Source organism: Pelodiscus sinensis, chromosome 3 (assembly GCF_049634645.1).
Source record: "Pelodiscus sinensis isolate JC-2024 chromosome 3, ASM4963464v1, whole genome shotgun sequence".
Taxonomy (NCBI): Eukaryota; Metazoa; Chordata; order Testudines; family Trionychidae; genus Pelodiscus; species Pelodiscus sinensis.
The window spans coordinates 92,556,174-92,576,604 of record NC_134713.1 but is presented as its reverse complement, the minus strand read 5'-3'; the positions used below and the strand labels follow the sequence as shown (position 1 = coordinate 92,576,604).

At 39.8% G+C, this 20,431-nt stretch overlaps 1 protein-coding gene across 7 annotated transcripts in view; it reads right to left on the bottom strand.

Moving 5' to 3' along the window:
* L3MBTL3 (L3MBTL histone methyl-lysine binding protein 3) overlaps window positions 1-20,431 on the bottom strand; it is a 161,227-nt gene that overhangs the window by 22,653 nt on the left and 118,143 nt on the right. For all 7 annotated transcript variants that reach the window (XM_075924145.1, XM_006118587.3, XM_025182380.2 and 4 more), the window contains 5 exons: window positions 19,836-19,921; window positions 17,456-17,566; window positions 15,467-15,581; window positions 11,690-11,792; window positions 879-1,028 (listed from right to left, as the gene is read on the bottom strand). In XM_075924145.1, coding sequence (XP_075780260.1) covers window positions 879-1,028; window positions 11,690-11,792; window positions 15,467-15,581; window positions 17,456-17,566; window positions 19,836-19,921 — 565 coding nt within the window. The remainder of the gene's footprint in view (window positions 1-878; window positions 1,029-11,689; window positions 11,793-15,466; window positions 15,582-17,455; window positions 17,567-19,835; window positions 19,922-20,431) is intronic.

The following is a 20,431-nucleotide window of genomic DNA, read 5'->3' as shown; positions in this document are numbered from 1 at the left end:
TTTTTGGACTAGGCTGAATTTATGGCAGATTTGACAATGCTCTTGTATGTGAGCTTCCTTCAGACACTTCAGTCAACTGGAGTGTGGTTCGCTCACCAGTATGGGCTTTCCGTAGGATGCACAGGGTGTGAAGCCTGGAGACAGGGGCACCTCTGCCCTAGGGGCAGAGGATGCCTTCAAATCTACAAGAGGAGGTAGAGCTGTAGGCATCAATACTATATACATGATGTACACTGCTCCTAGAAATTAAAACTGAAGATAACTAGAGAATAATAGAAATCTTCGAGTGTCTTGCTGAAGCAGACAAAGTTGTTTCAGTGACTGTCACAGGTGGTAAAAATGAACAGAGAGCATGGGGTGGCCAGGCCCCTTGTATCAGTGCATGAGCATATAGCAGCACAGATCACTAGAGCAAACCTGACAGGTACTAAGTGAAAAATCTCTGGTGTCAAAGCATGTAGTGTGCGCACACCTAACATGGTATGTAAATGAGCAAGCTCTTGAAGGAGAATCAATAGCTCCAGCCTTAACTGCAGGCCTACTGCTGCTCTTGTAAAACTCACCCCCAATAATCTAATTCCCCACAAAACAAAACTGATTAGGGCGAATTTTTCAAGAACCATTCACAGACACATATCAGTGCAACTATTTTAGCAAATGTTAAAATACAAAATAATTTCCAAAAAAGCAAGCATCAATTTTTGTTAGCCCAATCCCCTGCAGGCTCAGCTCTGGTAGGGCCATTTCTTCTCTGGAAATGGTAATGTAGAACAAAACATGGGCCTTTTGGGACTATATAGCCTTCAAATTCTGTGAATTATATATAGCATTTAGATAAGATATTATTATTATTGTAATATAGTTTAGATTTTAATTACTTGATTACAGGAGAGGTTGATCTTTCATTTGCGTCTGTCTTTCTGTTCTTGGGCACAGATGGACTGGCTAGTGGCATCTCTCCACTTAAACGATCTGGTAAGATACGTTCTTTGTTCAAGTTGACATCAGAATATGGGCAGCTGACAACACTGAAAATTGAAGAAAAGAGAAATACTTCCATTAGCTCAAACACTGAACAGACGTACCCTAATTTAAGTGAACAGATTATAGATTCCAGCCTGAAATAATGAACACAATTGAAAGGAATGCTTTGGTGCATTCTCACTTTCAAGTATTATAAAATACACTGGATTTTTGGAATGCCAACTTGTACGCATCTATCTTACTCTCTTTTTCTACAGCAATTTACTACCACAGGGCCAGTATTACATCATAAATTCTGGAATCAAATAGAAAACCAAGCATGAATGTTCATTAACATACCAGCTAAAACTGGAAACTAGAACAGTGCCATTAAATTCACACAGTAAACACAGGTATCAAATATTTCCGTTATTAAGAAACAAACATGTTGTGTTGCTGCTTTGATTTCCAAATTGGCTCTTTCACCGCACCAGACAATTACCTCCGAATCCTAGCTAGACTTCTATGGATTCTGGTTCTCCTCCCTTTTTGGTCATCCTGCTGGTTTCTGAGGAGCCCAACAGTATTTTATAGAGAATATACGTCAGATATCATTCCAGTTATCCTCTCCTTTTGACCAGACTACCCCATTCCACTATACACTATGGCTATGTCTACTCTGTAGCATTTTGTCGGCAGAGGAAATGCAAATGAAGCACTCATTAGCATTTTTCACGCTCTCATTTGCATAGTCTCTTCCGATCTGTTTTGTGGAAGAGGTGTTTGAGGGAAAAAACAGTGTAGGCAGGGCCATTAGCTCAAAAAAACCCTTTTGCATGAACCTGTATACCTCCTTTTTAGAGCCATAAGGTTCTTGCACAAAAGGGTTTTTTTTTTTGCACAAAACGGACCCCTCTACACTGCTTGTTTTTGCGCAAAAACCTCTTGCGCAAAAAGCACCGGCAGAGAATATGCAAATGACAGCACGACAAATGCTAATGAGCACTTCATGCGCATACTCTCTGCTGGCAAAAGCCTGCAGTGTAGACATAGCCTATTTGTAGGAGAATTAAAAGAATCATGACCCCATAGTTATTTGTCCTACACTAACATTTTACAGAGAATGTTACTACTCCACTATTCAACTCCAATTCAGGACAGTGATTAGCCCATATTCTGATTGGCTGTTAGAATTTTTAAAAATTTATATTACATTCAAAAATACCTTCAAAGAATGTTATTTAGATTGCAAAGCCAAACACTTGAAAGGTAGGCAATGCCAGATTTATAGCTGTCCATCACTTGGCCCATCCTATGCAGTGAATGAGGCAGTTCTGTATCATGTAATTAAAGGCATTACCATAATACACAGGAAGGGGATGAATTAAGATTGCCTGAGTAACCACAAAACAGGAATTTTCCAACTTTCAAGTCCTTCAAACCTAAATAGCGTAGTTTTTATATTGGGAATTTCCTAGTTTATTTTTTAAATTGACAATGGTAAAACTCAGTTTCATTATGCCCAGCTGTAACAATCTCCCCATCCTCTATCATCAGCAGAACCCTAAGCATCGTACTACCTGGCAAGCTACAGTAGAAGGCAGCAGAAGAAGGCAGGACGACAGGCTACTGCACTATGTACTGGGTCCAGGGAATGGTCAAGAGCCCAGCCCTGCTCTCTCTCTTCCCTACTCTGGTAGATGGACTCCCGTTCCAAGGGGTGTCTCCAAATGTGAGGGCATTGAACCTTGCGCTAGATCTAAAGAACTTATAGAGAAGAAAATGGTTATTTTTAACCTTTTACAACATTCAGTCCTTGAGGCCATGGGACCCAAGAGCGTACCCCGTTGTCACTGAGCAGGACTTCAAGCTCTGGGAAAGGAGTCTATGGTCGGACACCTTGCCAGCAGGAGACAAGCTCTGGCAATCTTGTAGTTGAAGACTGCCCCTAAGAAGGTTTTGTGCTATACTGCTTGTAACTTAGATGTGTCCAAATTCAGTTTCATGTCCAAATAGGAAAACAGCATCCTGATAATTAAGATATTGTTTTGGACATGGTTGTGTGATGCTCCATGAATTAGCTAATCGTTGAGATATGGAAATACCTGAATACCATAACAGCAGAGGTGGGTTGCTACCACTACCATGCACTTGGTGAAGATCCCTGCGGCAGATGACTGTGCAGAGAAAGTATTGCTAAGTGGAAACATGAATCCTGCAGATTAAGGTCAGCATATCAATCTCCAGGAAGAGACAAAGAAGCAAGAACTAGATCATCCTGAACTTTATTTTTTTGAGAACATACTTTGCTTGCTTAAATCTAGGATGGGATTGAGGCCACCAGATTTCTTTGGGACCAGGATGTAATAGGAATAGAAGCCTCTGGCTCTGTGTTGGTAAGAAACGTCTGTTTCTCCCAATTCTAGAAGTCACTGTAGTTCTTGAAGTAACTATCTCTGAGAAGGGTCCCTGAAAAGGAAAGAAGGTGGTGTGCTGGGGAAGGGAAGGGAGGTAAACTGGCTAATATATCTTTGCCTCACTGTATAGAATACCCATTTGCCCGACATGGTGCTTTCCCATGCACAATGAAAAAGAGACAGATATGACCTGAAGGGAGAAGATACACCATCCTTGACTAAGAAGTCAAAATAGTGGTTTGGATGCTGCAAATGTCTGGTGAGAAGGGCTTCCTGCTGATAAAGACAATTGGTGACACGGATGAATCCTGGGCCTTCTTTCATAGACACACTGTCACCTCTGTTCAAAAAAGGTTTTGGAATAAGATTACACTCTAAATTGTTTCTTTTATTTAAGCTCAGAATGAAAAGTCCTTTGTATGCATAGCATTATCTGTTCTGTCAGAAAACAGTTTACAGACCCCCTCAAAATAAAAGCCTTCTATAGTATTCTGTGGCTCCCTTAGAATGCCAGATACCTGAAGTCAGGAAGAATGCCTCATGGAGACTGCACTGGTTACAAAATGGGGGGCTATATCAGCAGCGTGTAAGACAGTGGTCTTGACTATGATCCGGAATCAAGAAAGACTCCAAAGCCACAGGGTAAAGAGCTAGTTACTCTTGTTGTGGGATATATCATCCCTCCACTCATTTGGCTGTTGTAGGCAGACAGGCTACAGTCTGCCAAAGGCTTTTCACTGGCTCTAAGTAGGCTTTATTGAAAGGGGGTGTAAAATATCTAGAAGAGTATAGGATTTCTCTTACACAACTTCCATCTGCCTAGGGCCTCCCTCTTCATGAGGTCCTGAAAAACTCTGAAAGCCTCTTGGTATTACGATGAGAGGCACAAATCTTGATAGATTTCCACTCCATACGACTAACTTGACACCATGCAAGGCACTGCATTACCAGAGGGGTAGCTGTGTTAGTCTGAATCTGCAAAAGCGGCAAAGAGTCCTGTGGCACCTTATAGACTAACCAAAGTGTTGGAGCATAAGCTTTTGTGGGCAAAGACCCACTTCGTCAGATGCATCTCTCCACTCATTTGGCTGTTGTAGGCAGAGAGGCTACAGTGTCTCTGACGAAGTGGGACTTTGCCTACGAAAGCTTATGCTCCAACACTTTGGTTAGTCTATAAGGTGCCACAGGACTCCTTGCCGCTTTTGCAGATTCAGACTAACATGGCTACTCCTCTGATACTTGACAAATCTTGAGTGATGGCCTCATCTGGTGTAGAAATATGGAGAAAATATAAGGATTCTTCCTCTAATTCTTCCTCTTCCATGGGGTCCAGCTCAACAGGACGTCAACAGGATGCTGAGTCGTGGTTTACTGCAACGGAGGAGTAGGAAATGCTCTTAGATTGTGACCATGCAGGAGGTCTAGTGTCTCTAAGAGCAGGCCACAACCAGTAAGGCTATCCATAGTCTGAGCCATCCACTGCAGGGAACTCCATGCTGGGACTTATTTATAAGAGGACCACTCTTGACCTTTTGGTCTTATAGTGGTAGAAGACTTGTAAGACCATCAAAGGATCTCTAAGACCAAGCAGGTTTATCTCTTTCAAAGACAGACAAGATTTAAATGCCTCGGAAAGGGCAAGAATAGTTCCTGTGAGATTTATAGATGACCTAGGCGTAGGAGACATTTGGTTCCAAGAAAGCAAGGGTCGGGGTGGGCAGAATGGTGATGAAGTAACTGTGCTGTGGGCATAGATGGTTGAAGAGAAGAAGGAAGGGCTATCAGATGCTCTCTGTGCTGTGGGCATAGATGGTTGAAGAGAGATGGAAGGGCTATCAGATGCTCTCTTGGGGCCCCAACAAAGGTGACAGAGTGGAGCTGAGGAAGCGGTTATTGTTGATAGTAAAGGAGAATCCAGAAAGGAAAAACAAAGGTGACCCCATGAGTATGCCAACATCCCTGTGCATTAATAATGACAGTGGAGCTAACAGTCTAAAATGGCTGAAGAGGTGGAGAAGGCATACACTTGATGGCAGCCATAAAACACTTGCCCCTCACATAACCCACATCAAGACAAATCAAAACTCTTACACCTACCTGTGACAATATAACAGCTCTGCAAATGTGCACTGTTTAAAACCGGGGGACTTTCTTCATAATAAATCTTCCAGGTACCATTACAAACTATACTGCATATTGAACAATATACTCTAAAAATTTCTGCAAGCTTGCTAATTGAAGTAAATATTATGGAGAGCTGCAACTTTCACTACAGGTCATGAAAAGGAAGTGAGAGAGAAGCAGAAGGCATGTCCCTTTCATGCTATTACTTGTAAGTATGAGGAAAGCAGGGATGGATGTGATATTGAGTGATACTGTTGGTAAAAGTCTCTCATTTGAATACACTGGGTACAGATGCACCTCCTACAGTGGAATGCATATGTGCACAATCACTTGAAGGAAAAACTTATTTTCTAGCTAGATATACTGGACAATATCTCCAATTTTTTTCCTCATACAGTTGTACTGGACAGAAGTTCAGGAGAAAAATACTTCAACATATTAACTGTTTCTATTTAACAAAATGTGACTGATATAGAATGGCTCATAGAACAAATTAGATTACCATCCTTCAGAGTAAGTAGTACCCCACAATGGTCTGCATCTAACAGGGAGAATAGACAGGGGAGACAAAGGCACAGGATCTGATTCAATAAAACAAGAGTCTGCTTGATACCAAAAGGGATGCTTTGTTAAATCAGCATCACGTAGTGAGATTAAGGCCAAGAGAGAGTCAAGAGACATAGGATATACTTTCAGCTCAGCCACTGAGTTAGTGTGACACCTTAAGCTAGTAGTTTAACTTTTCTGTGGCTTCCCATGCTCACAATGTGTCAAGTGACTGATTAATGTACATGAAGTGCTTTGAAGTGTTTGCTGGAAATTTCTATAAAATATTACAGATTAAATTGTGTATTAAAACAAACATTACACTACAATGGAATCTGAAAACATGTTTGTCTTCTTTTCTGAAGGACAATGTTATTAGTACTTAGCTTAAATAATTAGAAATTCTGTGAAGGTGTGTGTGTGTGTGTGTGTGTGTGGGGAGAGGTTATAAAACATCTTGCACCAAGAACTCCCACCAGAATCTTTAACTGCATACTCCAAGACTTCTATTTATCAACTGTGTTTATATGTTTAAAATTCTTAAGTCTGCCTTAAACCTCATTCTTCTTGGAACCTGTAGATTTACACAGTAAATCTGTGTGTTTTATTTTAATATTTTTTGGAAACTTAAAGATATAGTACTGTACTAATCAGCAGCAGTTATAATATTAATGATGTTCTAAGGCACTTTGCTTTAGCATTTTTCTTTGGTGCAAATTAGCCCCTAATTAAGGTACTACAGAAAGTAGAAGGAACACTTCATAATACAGTCCTTGGTATTTGGATTACTCAGAGGAATAAAAATGAAAAGAATTCCCACGATTTCCATTTGTCAGATTAATTTTAACAAAGTATAGCAAGCATGAACTTACCTATGAGTTATGTAGGTTTAAATCAATCAGTGAATCCCTCCTGAGCCTCAATGCCTCCAGCTTTTCATTTAACAGGCCAGCTATGAAGCATTAATATTTAATCTTGTTATATCTCTATTAATAAAGTGTTTTCTTTATATGAGTGCCTATAGGTCTTAAAAACAAATAACTTCATTGACTTGACAGGCCTGATAAGAAGGCCATTTGTAAATTAAGCCTGTTTTTCAGCATTTTGTCTTAAAGCAGTGATCTGGAGTTGAAAGGTTTAGTGTGACATCATAAATCACAAGCTACCAAAGTTTCCAGCTGAGTTCAATCTAGGTTAGTTAGAGACATTAAATTATCTTCAGAGCCAGTTCAGTGTGCTCTCTCCAGGTTCCTGGAGATGAATATATATATTAAAAAAATCACAAATAGTACTGAGCAGACAGTTAAAGGACTGTACTGGCATGGATACTAAGCTATACTAAATGAAGGCTGTGCTATGTTGAGATGGCACTGTTAGAAGACAGTGGTTCTGGTGACACGGGAGTACAGTTTGAAGAACAGTCAATCCAGCACCTTTTACAGGCTCAACACAAAAATTGATTTTTTTTCCACACTGGAAGACTCAAGAATGATTAAAAAATAGTAAAAACAGATGCTGCTTATTATTTATATTTATATGGCATTCACTCTCTCTCCCACTGATAGATACTATACAGTAATTCATGCAGTTAAGTTAGTGATTTAGAACTAATAATAAGATTGTGTTCTATTTTATTGCTTTGCTGCCTAGGAATTTCAGCAATTATAATTATGTTTACCCATCATTTGCCATATTTACCAGATGATTACTTGCCATATTTACCCGATGACCATTAGGTTTCTAACTAAGCACAAGGACACAGGAGATACTAACAAGGAAAGGAGGTCATTCCCAAAACTTTAATTTAAACTCTGGCTCAACATGAACCAGTATTCTCTCTCAACTGCCACATAAAAAATGATGATGTGCTAAAACAACTGAGCACCTTTGAAGCAGACTAGGCTTTAATGTTTATTCATCAAGAGTTGACCCAAGACACTAGCAAACTACAAATACAAATGATTGCTTTTTATGACTGCCAGAATTTGAAGACTGTTGCTTGCTATACGCACACATTTCATAATCATAAACAAGCAGCTAATTTGCATAATGCTATCTATTTTCATACTGGTCCCACAGCTTCTACCCTCATTTAAAAAATCTTAGATTCACTACTGAAAACAAGTCCGTATTATCATTAACTTTTTCAAAAAGTGCACACTTTAACCCTGTCATAATCAATCATCCAATGCTTTTGTCTGGCTCCTAAGGAGCAAGCTATCAATATTATTTCAAACTGCTTAGCATTGTATGTGATCATTCTGCCTGCTGTTTGGCATTTACTCCGCACATATACTGCACCTTATCATCACAGATACATATGTACATAAACAAAAAGACGCATAGTTAAAATACAATTTGAGGTTACTTAAATGAAAGAGCCAAAGAACTGTACCTGTATGTGAATAATTATAAAACATTAACAATACATTCAGGAGGAAATACAATATTAGAATCCTTAGGATGACCTGAAGGCTCCAGATAAACAAAAAAAATCTCATTTTTCCTCCAAGCAATTTTAACAGACAATATATCCAATGCACAAAGCAAACCAGTGAAATAATAATATAATGTATATGCTATGAAGAGGCAAATCTTTTAGTTTTATGATCAACAAAACCCCTCTGGGTTGTTTTCTTATTCCTAAAGCTATTGGTCATTGTATACACGATAGGATTTCTAAGATTACAGTAAAAATAAAATACAATAAATTGCAATGGATGCTGGTTCGTCTCTCAGTATTCAGAATGAGTAAGCGTAATCATTTTAAGTAGCCCAGAAAATCCAGTTATAAAAGCAGAGCACATATGTGCTAACTTCATATATATCTCTTTCTCATTCTTTCCTCTTGTAATCAGGGTTTGTTTGAAACTCTCTGCTGACATCTTGTGATTTCCCCAAGGAGGGAAGGAAGAGAGAGCTTCAGGAGCACACCATGTTTGAACAGATATGCCTACACCACCTAAGTACGCAGCTTGATGAAGCTGCTTTGCCAAATGTTCCATGTTGACTGGCTTGGGTTACAAATCACTCTACTATCTGAATGACAGGAGTACTGAAAGGCTGTTCTCCTTACCCTATGAGGAAAGGAAAGCAGAACTGGGCTTGGCATGCCCTGATTGAAGGGGGCAGCCTAAACTGAACTTTACTTGCTAAGCAAGGGCTGGGGATGCCAAATCCCAGTGAGGAGAAAAGTTGGTGGTGACAGGTATTCTTACCTGGCAGTGTGCACCCTGCATAAAGAGGTCTAGTCACCACTTGACCTGTTGCTCTCCAGTTTAACAACAAAAATGATTAGACTCAATTCAGAGTCCTTGTTTCCAGCTGGTGATTCCTAGAGTTCCCCTGACCACTGAGCAAGTCTAGGGGCTAATAGAGGTTGTGTGAGACCAGTAAAAGGCACGCAGAAGCTGCACTGGCCATAAGGCTTCCCACTAACTGCTGAAATTACTCAGAGCTCGGTTAAGTGGCAGAACCTCAGGATGTGATGTCACAATGGTGGGTAGTAGTGGTGACAGAGAGATAGCGGGTGGTGGTGGAGAGCAGCAGCAGAGAGCCAGTTACAGATGCAATGGAACCAAGGCCCTGCTCAATGCCCCCTTCCACTCCTTTTCTTCCCCATGAGCACATGGCTGAACTACTCTGGGTCTTTCTAACCAAGGACCTGTGAATGGGATGCCATGAAGAGAAAGAGGAGAGGTGTGATAAGGGACATGTGTTTGTTGGACCACAAGGTGAACAATGGAGACAAAGGACACAGCCCAATGTATTGTGGGGTAGATGTCTGCCTATGATCACATGCTTCTGAATTATGGCTGTGATGTTTTCCCAAACTGGAACACCTTTTCCCTTTGGATAGAAGTTGTATTTTGTTCTACACACTTGGTATTTGTGAGAACAGAAGAACTGCCTCTTAGAGGTACCCAGGGAAGGTTTCATTTATCCAGGTTACTAGATGAGGGCTCAAGCCAATTCTATTTTCTGTTGCTAAAAGTAACCCTAGACACTGAACTTGCCTGTTGTTACTGCTGACGCCACCTGCCAGAAGCATTACACTTTCGTAGTATAAAAATGTTTAGTGCCAAATCTGTTTCATACTATAAAAGTAGGCAGAGGCAGTGGCAAAGGAGATAAATGGGATGGCAAATGTTGCTAGATCACAGCTCTGCTCAAAGTTGAAGTAATGTGTTCCCAAAATCAAGCAGGAGCCTCCTTGTGTATGTATGAAGTCAGATGAAATTATTCTAACAATCTGTCTGGCTTTTTTTCTCTCTGCTCTTCTGGCACTGAGAACAGTTACAAAGGCACAGGTAACCTGGATTCAAAACTCACAGCTGAATGTCTTTTCCCACACCATGAGAGTGGAAACAACTACAAAAGAGGAAAGAGAAAAAAAACCACACAAACTCACAACTCAAAGGAAAGAAGGCACAGAAAAGAAAGAAAAAAAAAAGCCAGTGGACTGACAGAACTGGGATAGAAAAAGACAAAAGGGAAAGTAAGAGAGGAGAAAAAAAATTAAGAAAATGGCAAATATAACAGAACAAAGCAAAGAGAATATAAGGGAGAACCCTACTGCCAACATATTGCAAGACGGCACCAACACAAAATTTACCAAAAGGTGCACCTTTAGCTGCATGCAAGTTGAAAGCAAAGAAAAGACTGAAAGAATTGGGCTTGTTTAGTTTAGAAAAGAGAAGACTGAGAGGAGACAAGATAGCAGTTTTCAAATACCTAAATGCGTATTACAAGAAGGAGGGAGAAAAACTGTTCTCCTTGGCCTCTGAGGATATGACAAGATGCAATGGGCTTAAACTACAGCACGGGAGGTTTAGGTTGGACATTAGGAAAAACTTCCAACTGTCGGGGGGTTAAACACTGGAATAAATTGCCTAGGGAGGTTGTGGAATCTCCATCTCCGGAAATATTTAAGAGCAGGTTAGACAGACATCTATTAGGGATGGTCTACTCTAGACAGTGCTTGGTCTTGCCATTAGGGCAAGAAACTGGACACTTTGCACTGATTGTATTTCACTTATTGAGCTCCTAGGGTCATTTTGCTTTAAAATATAACCACGTTTACAGACCAATGACAAAACTGGTGACTTCTGTGATAATTCTCCCTCTTTCCTCTCCATTTCCTCAGCATACTTCCCTCCCCCTTGCTGAGTCTTCTTGAAGAACAGCAGGCCCATCAAAGGTGATGACAGAATTATGGGATTAAAGATTTAAAAGTTGCTTTGTCAAAAATTTATAAAACCCTAAGCAAAAGACACAACAAAATTATTCCCCCATTAATTTCAAATGGTACAAAGTTGCAAGTGCACAAAAGGTTTTTTGCATAATTTTCTAATGCAAACAGCCACATGAGTAGCCTGTTCAGGAGCAAAAAGCAGAGTAGCTCCATCCGTCATTTGCAATGAAACAAACGTAAGACATGTTTTTCCTAAGCACACCTTGCTGTTAATGTTAATTTCTACATGCTCACCATAGCAACTGAAGGCAATGTGGATCTAATTTTGTTCAAGTTGGTTCTTCTTTCTTGAGAACAGCAATTAAAAAAAGTATAAGCAGCTTTCTTTGTAAATGATATAATTATACCAAGCTGCAATTAAGCTATAACTTTTTATAGCACATACCTGTGATGGCCAATGTGTCTTGCTCGTTTTATGTGTCCAACTCCTTTGCATCCTGCAGTAGGGCATCCTCCATGTTCTAAAGCTTCCACTAATTCCCAGGGACCTATATATCAGGACACATGAAAAATTAGTACAATTACATAAATTCACACACAAGCAAGAACTGGAGGATTACATTAACACACAGAACTATAAATAGTACATAACACACAACTTAAAGTACTTATGAAAATGTATTTTGTACAAAAATGATACAAACTAATGCAATAGATTTTAAATAGAAAATAAAATATCTTTTATAAATTATTCTCTCTGAAAAAGCTACATAATCAATAGTCCAGGTAACAGTACACACATTTTAGAGGATTTGTTTAATCTGTAATATATTTTGGATTTATCACACTGCAGCTGTAATAATGTTGTTTTGAAAGAGCAATCATACTAAGGCTGATGTGTTTAAAGACAGATCTGTTCACAGTGGATATTGATCTTTGAGGTTTTTAGTTTGCATTTTCCAATAAATGAAGAAGTGAAAATCAGTGACGACAACAACGTTAGTAAGAGCAAATCACACACATTTTCACTGGCTTACTCCTCTGAACTTTTGGGAATATCTGGTTTTCATCAATGGATGATAAAAGTGAGGTTTGTGGAGGCTTTGAAGAGTATGACTGTCAACATTATTTTTGGTAGTCAATCGAACACACAGCACACAATCCATGAAGTCAGCAAGTGAGAGTCTCAGTGTGTTTCTCCACTTTAGGAGATGAAGAAATCTCTTCTGAGCATCAGAAAACATTAATTGTGTTTAGAATTTTTTTCCTTTCTTAGAAAAAAACCACACAAACACAGACATTCTGATTAGGCGTGTCAGGCAATTACAAATTAATTGTGATTAATCATACTGTTAAAACTATAATAGAAAACCATTTATTTAAATATTTTGGATGTTTTTCTATATTTTCAAAAATATTGATCTCAATTACAACACAGAAATACAAAGTGTACACTGCTCACTTTATTTTTTATTACAAATATTTGTAGTGAAAAAACAGAAGACATATTATTTCTTTCAATTCACTTAATACAAGCACTGTAGTTGAACTTACAAATGTAGAATTATGTACAAATAAAACTGCAATAAAAATTAAAACAATGTAAAACTTTAGTGCATACCAGTCCACTCAGTCCTACTTCCTATTCATTCAGACAAACAAGTTCGTTTACATTTGCAGGAGAAAATGCTGACTGCTTCTTATTCACAATGTCACCCAACAGTGAAAATAGGCATTCACATGGCACTATTGTAGCCAGCACTGCAAAATACTTATGTCAGATGCACTAGAGTCATATGCCCCTTTGTGCTTTCAGAAGACATGACCACGCAGATGATGTGTTCTTCTCTATAACAAACCAAGTCAGTACAGACTAACACATGTTCATTTTCATCATCTCAGTCAAACACCATAAGCAGAAAGGATTTTTCTTTTTGGTGCTTTGGGTTCCGTAGTTTCCCCTTCAGAGTGTAGCTCTTTTAAGACTTCTAAAAGAATTCTCACATCTTGTCCCTCTCAAATTTTGGAAGGTACTTCAAATTCTTAAATCTTGGATTCGGTGCTGTAGCTATCTTTAAAAAATCTCACATGGAACCTTCTTTGCATTTTGTCAAATCTGCAGCGAAAGCGTTCTTGCCATGCTGGCTACAAAAGTGCCATGCAATTGCCTGTTCTCACTTTCAGGTGACATTTATTATGTATTTGAGAGAGAGAGTTTGACTGTGAGCAAGTTAATCTGTCTCTGTCCATCTGAGAATTCCTTCTAATCAGTAAGAGCTACGAGCACCAGATTTGGTATGCAGCTTCCTCTTATGAGGAAGAGATGTAGATGGTGTCATGAGCTTTGGTGAGCACAACCACTTCTTCAGATGAATGGAGTTAAGGGGTCCAGGGTACCAATAATTAACAGAGAGAGAGAGAGAGAGAGAGAGAGAGAGAGAGAGAGAGAGAGAGAGAGAGGTGTCAAATTTGTAAATGAAGGCAAGTTCTGCAGTCTCTCAACTTGCCCGGAAACTCACCAATGATTCCAAAAGTGTCTATATTATTATGAAGCAATTTCAGCAGATAGCTTGAAAGAGAGAAGCTGCAGACTTGGTTCATTTACAAGTTTGACACCTCAAAGAGGTTTAAACAAAGACCTGACCTGGATGAGCCACTGCATTCCATATCCTAATTACATAAAAAGCCAAGCACCAGGTACTCAGAGCCCACTCTATTAGCATCATTTAACATGGACACTCTAATTGGCAATATTTTTTCTCTATTTTTTCCCCTTCTCTTTCCCACGTCATCCCCTCTCTTTCTATGCTATTTATTAGCAGACCCATTAACTCCTATAGACGGGGATTGTGCCCACAAAAGCTTATGATACCATCTACATGTTTTGTTAGTCTCTAAGGTGCTGCAGGACTATTCATTGTTTTCTTAAGTTTTTTCAGTAACATGGCTACCCCTCTAAAACTTAAAGCAAACTAAAGGTTTGGATGTCGGGGGATGGTAGAGGGAGGGAAGCTGAAGCTCCACCCACAATGCATACAGAGATGCATAAAGCCACGCAGAAAAGAGACAGAATCACCAGGCAGGTGAAAGGGACTAGCTGGGAGGAAGGAGGCTTTCCCCATCTGGGACAGCCCCAGCACTGAGCCTCCCAACCTCCAGAAGTCCTTTGGGGGGGAGGGAAGGCAGGAGAGCTGCCAACCTCCCACGTTGCTGGCTGTTCCCCTTCGTCAGGGAGTGAGAGGAAAGTGCAGTTTGCTCCATTCCTCGCTTTCGCTAGGGAGCGCAGGGGACAGACAAACCTTCCCCAGTTGCACCTGCTGGAGCTGCAGCAGTCATGAAGAGGCACTTCTCACCTGGCCACAAGCTGCTGTAATGAGAGAGGCCTGGGAGTAATCTTCTGTCTCCAGTGAAGCCTTCATACTGAACTTCTCCTCCCCAGCCCCACCCCAAAGCAATGATTTAAATGAAGAAAAACAAAAATTAATTGAGTTAAGAACCCAATCAATACGAAGTATCTTATTTATTCATAAATAAGGTGCTGGCAGCAGTATCTCCCATAAATGTAAACAAACTTATTTGCCTTAGCAACTGGCTGAACAAGAAGGACGACTTAGTGGACATACAAGCTATAAAGATTTGCATATTTTTGTTTTTGAGTGCAGTTACTTAATAAAATAAATCTACATTTTACAATAATGAGACTGCACTACAACACTTGTATGAGATGAACTGAAAAATACTATTTCTTTTGCTTAGTTTTACAGAGCAAATATTTGAAATAAAATTAACAATAATATAAACTGACCAGAGTACACTTTACATTCTGTGTTTTAATGGAACTCCATATATGTGGGAAAAGATCCAAAAATATTTAATAAATTAACAGGGGCAAAATCCAGATCCAACAAAAGTCAATTATCGTTTTACCACTGATTTCAGTAGGGCCAAGAATTCCCCCTAGATTGTTAAAATGTATTAGAATTACTCATATATTAAAGGAATAATTGTTATGTTTCATTTACAAGATCAGCACATTCACCTCTTAAAAAGCAATTACGCCAAATCTCAAATTATGTTTTTGTTATAAACATCACATCTACTTGTTTTCTTCTACATACACCAACTGCTGCATTCTTGTGAATGGTGTCAAACAGGAAGTTCGACACAAATTACACATGCCCCTAATCATTTTAAAATTATACCAGTTTACAATTTCTCTTACTAAGAGGAGGCTGAAGAGGGTGTCCAGTTTTTGCACACCAGCCTGCAGGATGGATATCAGGACTCTCTGCATCAGCCCAATAATCATAAATATTGTCCCAGCCATCGAAGTGCACCTAAATGAGGAAACAAAAACAACAGAAAATTTCTGTATAAACTCATTTACCCCAACAATCTCTCAAAATATCAGGCTTTATAATATCGGCTTCATTAGAATAATAATATAAAAACACTGGAGAAATTACACAGAAGTATAAACTAGATTTTGAAGTGTATTATTTTCAGTGGGAGCAGAATGGGACTCTCTGGATAGAACATTGTTATGCTCAAAATGTATCGGTCGATTTAGAGAGGTCTAATGTTTATTTACACTAACACTTTAAATTAAGGGACAAAATCTGTACTCTCTCTCGCTCAAAGGCACTAAATATTTAGAATGGTAAAATTTCTCTTTTAACTTGGAGTTAAAACAGTTAAAGCATATACTTTGTAAAAATCCTATGCACAAAGAATTTTGCTACCTCCCAAAATAAAGGGATCTATAGGTATTGTAAAATTTGACCATTCAGGATAAGGATTTAATTTAGATGAGAAAAAGAACTATATGATTCTGTAGAAGACAATCTCTACTTTTCTTCAGGTTGGGACCACAAATCCACAACCCTAACTTACATAAATTATTGTATTAATGAAGACCCTGGATCTTTATTTCTTATGATCTTACACATAACAAGATACATTGAAGACTATTTCAGTATACAGAAGATTTATCCAGTATTGCCTGGGTCCTTCAGGCAGGGGGCTGGGCATGTGGAGGGTGCAGGAGTCTAGACGGGGGGTTAGATGTAGAAGGCTCTGGGTAAGGTGTACGGGATGCAGGAGTCAGGACAGAGGGTGGGGAGCTCAGGGCAGAAGTTGGGGAGGATACAGGAGTCAGGGGAGTAGGTGCAGGAGTCATGGCAAGGGGTTGTGAGGTGCGTGGGACCACTGGGGATGGGGTGGGAGGTGCAGGAGTTAGGGCAGAGGGTGTGGGCAGCCAGTGGCTGCTCCCTGGGGCCAGCCCGGGGTGTCAGAGGCTATACAGCTCAGACAATGGCTGCTCTCAGAAGGCGGCGTGGCACCCTTGCATGCCACCCCTCTGTGGTCATTTTTGAGTATAACTGTCCCAGCTATCACAGCTTCTCACTTTCCATTTGCTGAGAAACAATCACATTCCAGGCACATCTCACTGTCCTGGAAAAACTAAATCCTGACCTTGCTTTAAGTTATAAGAGGAAGCTGCATAATTACCATTAGCAGGAGTTCTTGAACAGACTCACAGACGGATGGATACAGAGAGAGAGATGCGCACGCACGCACACACAAAAACCCAGGCACACAAATCTTAAGGAAAAACAGCACATCCTTCAGCAAACACGTTATTTGAAATTAATCCAATCTAGAGTCCTGAATTAATATAAACTTCAATAGCACAGAAGCTCCTGACATACGGCAATCTTTTAAAAAAATTATTCTCTTTAGATTTTCCCTCTCTCACTTTGGCTTTTGCAGGGTGAAAATTATGGAGAAAGATTTTATTATTCTGTCCCAAATATTTTATGAGCCCAAATACAAAAATCATAGCAATCTTTTGATATTGGGTATTAAATCATCAACATTCTACGATAAAACAACTTTTATCTCAAAACTATTCCCAATGCAATTTCCCCAACACACTCATCCTTTGTTCCTAAGCTTCTATTTCAGCACATCCCTAACTTAAAAAAAAACCAAAAACCAAAAACCAAAAAAAAAATACCCATTCCAAAGGAATTACATGTAAATTAATAAGTGAGGAGGACAGTGAGAGTTTAGCAGCGCATTGATGCGATTCATATCTTCCTGTGCAACCTAGAAAGGCCCTTAATTTTGGAACCTCAGTATATTTTGTAAAAAATAACAATCAACATGATCGAAGTAGCACGTCCAAGTTAGACTGAAAGAGACTTACTTTTATCCTGTGGTCATCAATGTCTACAACAGTTGCTACTCTGATAAGTACTGGATTCCTCTTGTCAACTACCTCAAGTTTCATATTTTTTTGAAATCCATGAGAAGGTTTCTACAATAAGAGATGATGGATAGTTCAATGTAACGTAAAAAAGAGCTGTTATAAAATAGAAGGGCAACTGCTCCCCTCAAAAAAAAAAAAAAAAAACAATAAAAAAAACCCCAAAACAAAACTGGTTGTACTCAAATAACTTGTTAAACTAGAAAAATAATTTACTTCTCTAAGACTTCAAGCCTCCCATGTAAATAAAATCAACATTAATGCTGTAAAGACTGTTAATGCTGTTTGTTTCCCCTGGAAATGTTTTAAGAGCATTTCTACCTCTATGCAACAGCATACAGCATAATAATTTTACATACTGTATCTTTTTACACTCATGCACTATGCTCCTTCCTAGATCAAAGGAACTTTAAATTATGATTAAATTTAGAAATTGCCACTGAGTTCACACAAGGACCTCTTGAGGCCAAGTAGAAGACAACGCATAAGTGTTACAGGAATCCTGTACTCTGGCATGTACATATTAATTCACCAAAGAGTGTCACTTAAAATCTATACAGAAAGCCTCTGTCACAATGGTCAACATAATCTTTGTGAAATTTATGTGCAAATAGCATAGAAGGAGACAAGTTTATATATTAGAAATTATGTTCTTAAAGTCTTGACATTAAAGGCAAGTTCTTCCACGGAGGTGGTGGGAGACACTTATCTCCCTCGCTGACCACTGCATATCTAACCATGTACATCTATCTGATTACTGAGTCAAATACTAACAATGAGTTTGTGGGAACTTCAGAAGAAGAAAATTAACTGGTGAGCAGTGGATGGAATGGGGGAGCCCCAGTTTACGGGAGAAGAACAAAGGACAGATCCAATATATCTAGGGAAGCAAGGGGAAGCTCTGGCATTCTTGATGGTCTGAAAGCCATCCTGGTTGAAAAATGTGAGAAGGACTTTGGGTAACCTGTGCCTTATCAAACAAGAGGGCATCTGGTAAATTATGTTTAGGCTCTAGTAAACCATGTGTTATGATTTTATTTTTTATGGAATCCTTTGTTTCTATTGATCTTGCTACTTCTCAAATCTCTATTCTCTGATAAATAAACTTAAGATTGTTTTCACTATAAACACATGTAAGCACTGTGTGTTAAGTGTAGTGGTGATCTGGAGGTGAAACTGACAAGTTGGCATATACAAATTCTTTGGGATTAGCAGATCTGTGAATTCTGCGAGTGCCCAATGGAACAGGGGCTGGACACTCAAGGGCCATGACTGGAGAAAATCCATCACTAACCTGCAAAGGCAAAGCAGAGCCTGCATGGAGTGAGAGGAGTGCACTTGTGTTACGTATGGTCTGTGAAGTTGGGGTGCTGACCCGCAGCAGACACAGACAAAGCTTCCTCACTCTAAAGGCAGGTGATAGCAATGTGCCACACAGCTGTGGATATCTTAAGGAAGTATCACACATGGTAACTGTGAAACTAAATAGTCAGCGATGAAGCCACCCTGAAGTGGCAGTTCCTGTCCCGTGAGGCTTCCCCTTGTTCCACAAGGACCACAAAAACAAACCAAAAAACCCCTTCACTGATGTGACCCAATTGAGGAGGCACTTCCCACATTCCCCTCGCACGCCAGAGCCTAGGGAGGCCCAAGATAGTAGATTCTGTGTGCTCTAGCCCGGCAGGGGAACTGGAGCACCATCACAGGCTCCCCAATGCTGGGGGGAGCCTCGAGGGCCGGAGCCACGCAAGTTGGGGGCTGCATCCCCACCCCTGGCACATAGCAATATCTCACTTGGCTACTCTGAATGAAAACTCAAGATTTGGTCACACTTGTTAAACAGATAATGTTCTGTAGTGAAAAGTACTGTAAGCCAGTAGCCAACGCTCAGTAAATTACAGCTGATTTCTGGAATTTTGGACTACACCACATTCCTTAGCAACGTGATAATATTAAAAAATTTTGGACTTGAAACTCAGCTCACAAAAACAGGCAGAAGACCAGCCTACAGAGCCAAGAACCTAATCTCTAATGTTGGCTCTGATGATGCCTTCTGCTTTCCTGAAGAAGACACTTTTCTTCTTGTTCCTGTAAAGTGGGGACCATAATAATTACTCATCTCTCTTCAAGGTATGTTGGGAAGATTCATTAATTGGCTAAGTATTATCAGTATAAATTAGTTGAAACTTTTGGAAGTTACAGTGATAAAAATTTCTGCGCACTCACACTAATTTAAAAACTTACATTAAAATATTTACTGTACATTAGCTAATAAATAAAAAACACTGGACGTATGGACACTATATAAACATTCTCTTACCACTTTAAAAGCTCTTGCAGGTGCAGGTAAAGAACTGGTTTCTTCCAAATATTTTTCCCAAGAGAAATGTTTGGCATGTGGATAATCTAGCAAGAAAAATATAAAAGCAAGGCTTAATGATGTCATACAAAGAACCACAATGTAACATACATTGTAGCACATTAATATAGAGAATTCAGAACAGGGCAACTAAACGTTTGTTTTAATATTCTGTAAATCTAAAAACTAACAACAGTAAAACTCCATTGGTCCGGCATCCAATGCTCCGGCACTCCTGATGGTCTGGCACCATCAGGAACCCGGAAGTGCTCTGGGCAGCCGGACAATTGGAGCTGCTCTGCCCCCAGCTTCCCCAATTCAGCCACTGCTGAAACTGACCAGCAGCTGAATCGAGGAAGCTGGGGGCAGAGCAGCTGGGTGCTGCCGGGTTGGTCCCACAGCGCTGAGGGGCGGCGCTATGGGACCAACCCGGCAGCATCCCAGCTGCTCTGCCCCAGGTATCCTCGATTCAGCCACTGTTGAAACTGATCACCTGGCAGCACCCCAGAGCTGCTCTGCCCCGGACTTCCCGGAATCAGCCGCTGGTCAGTTTCAGC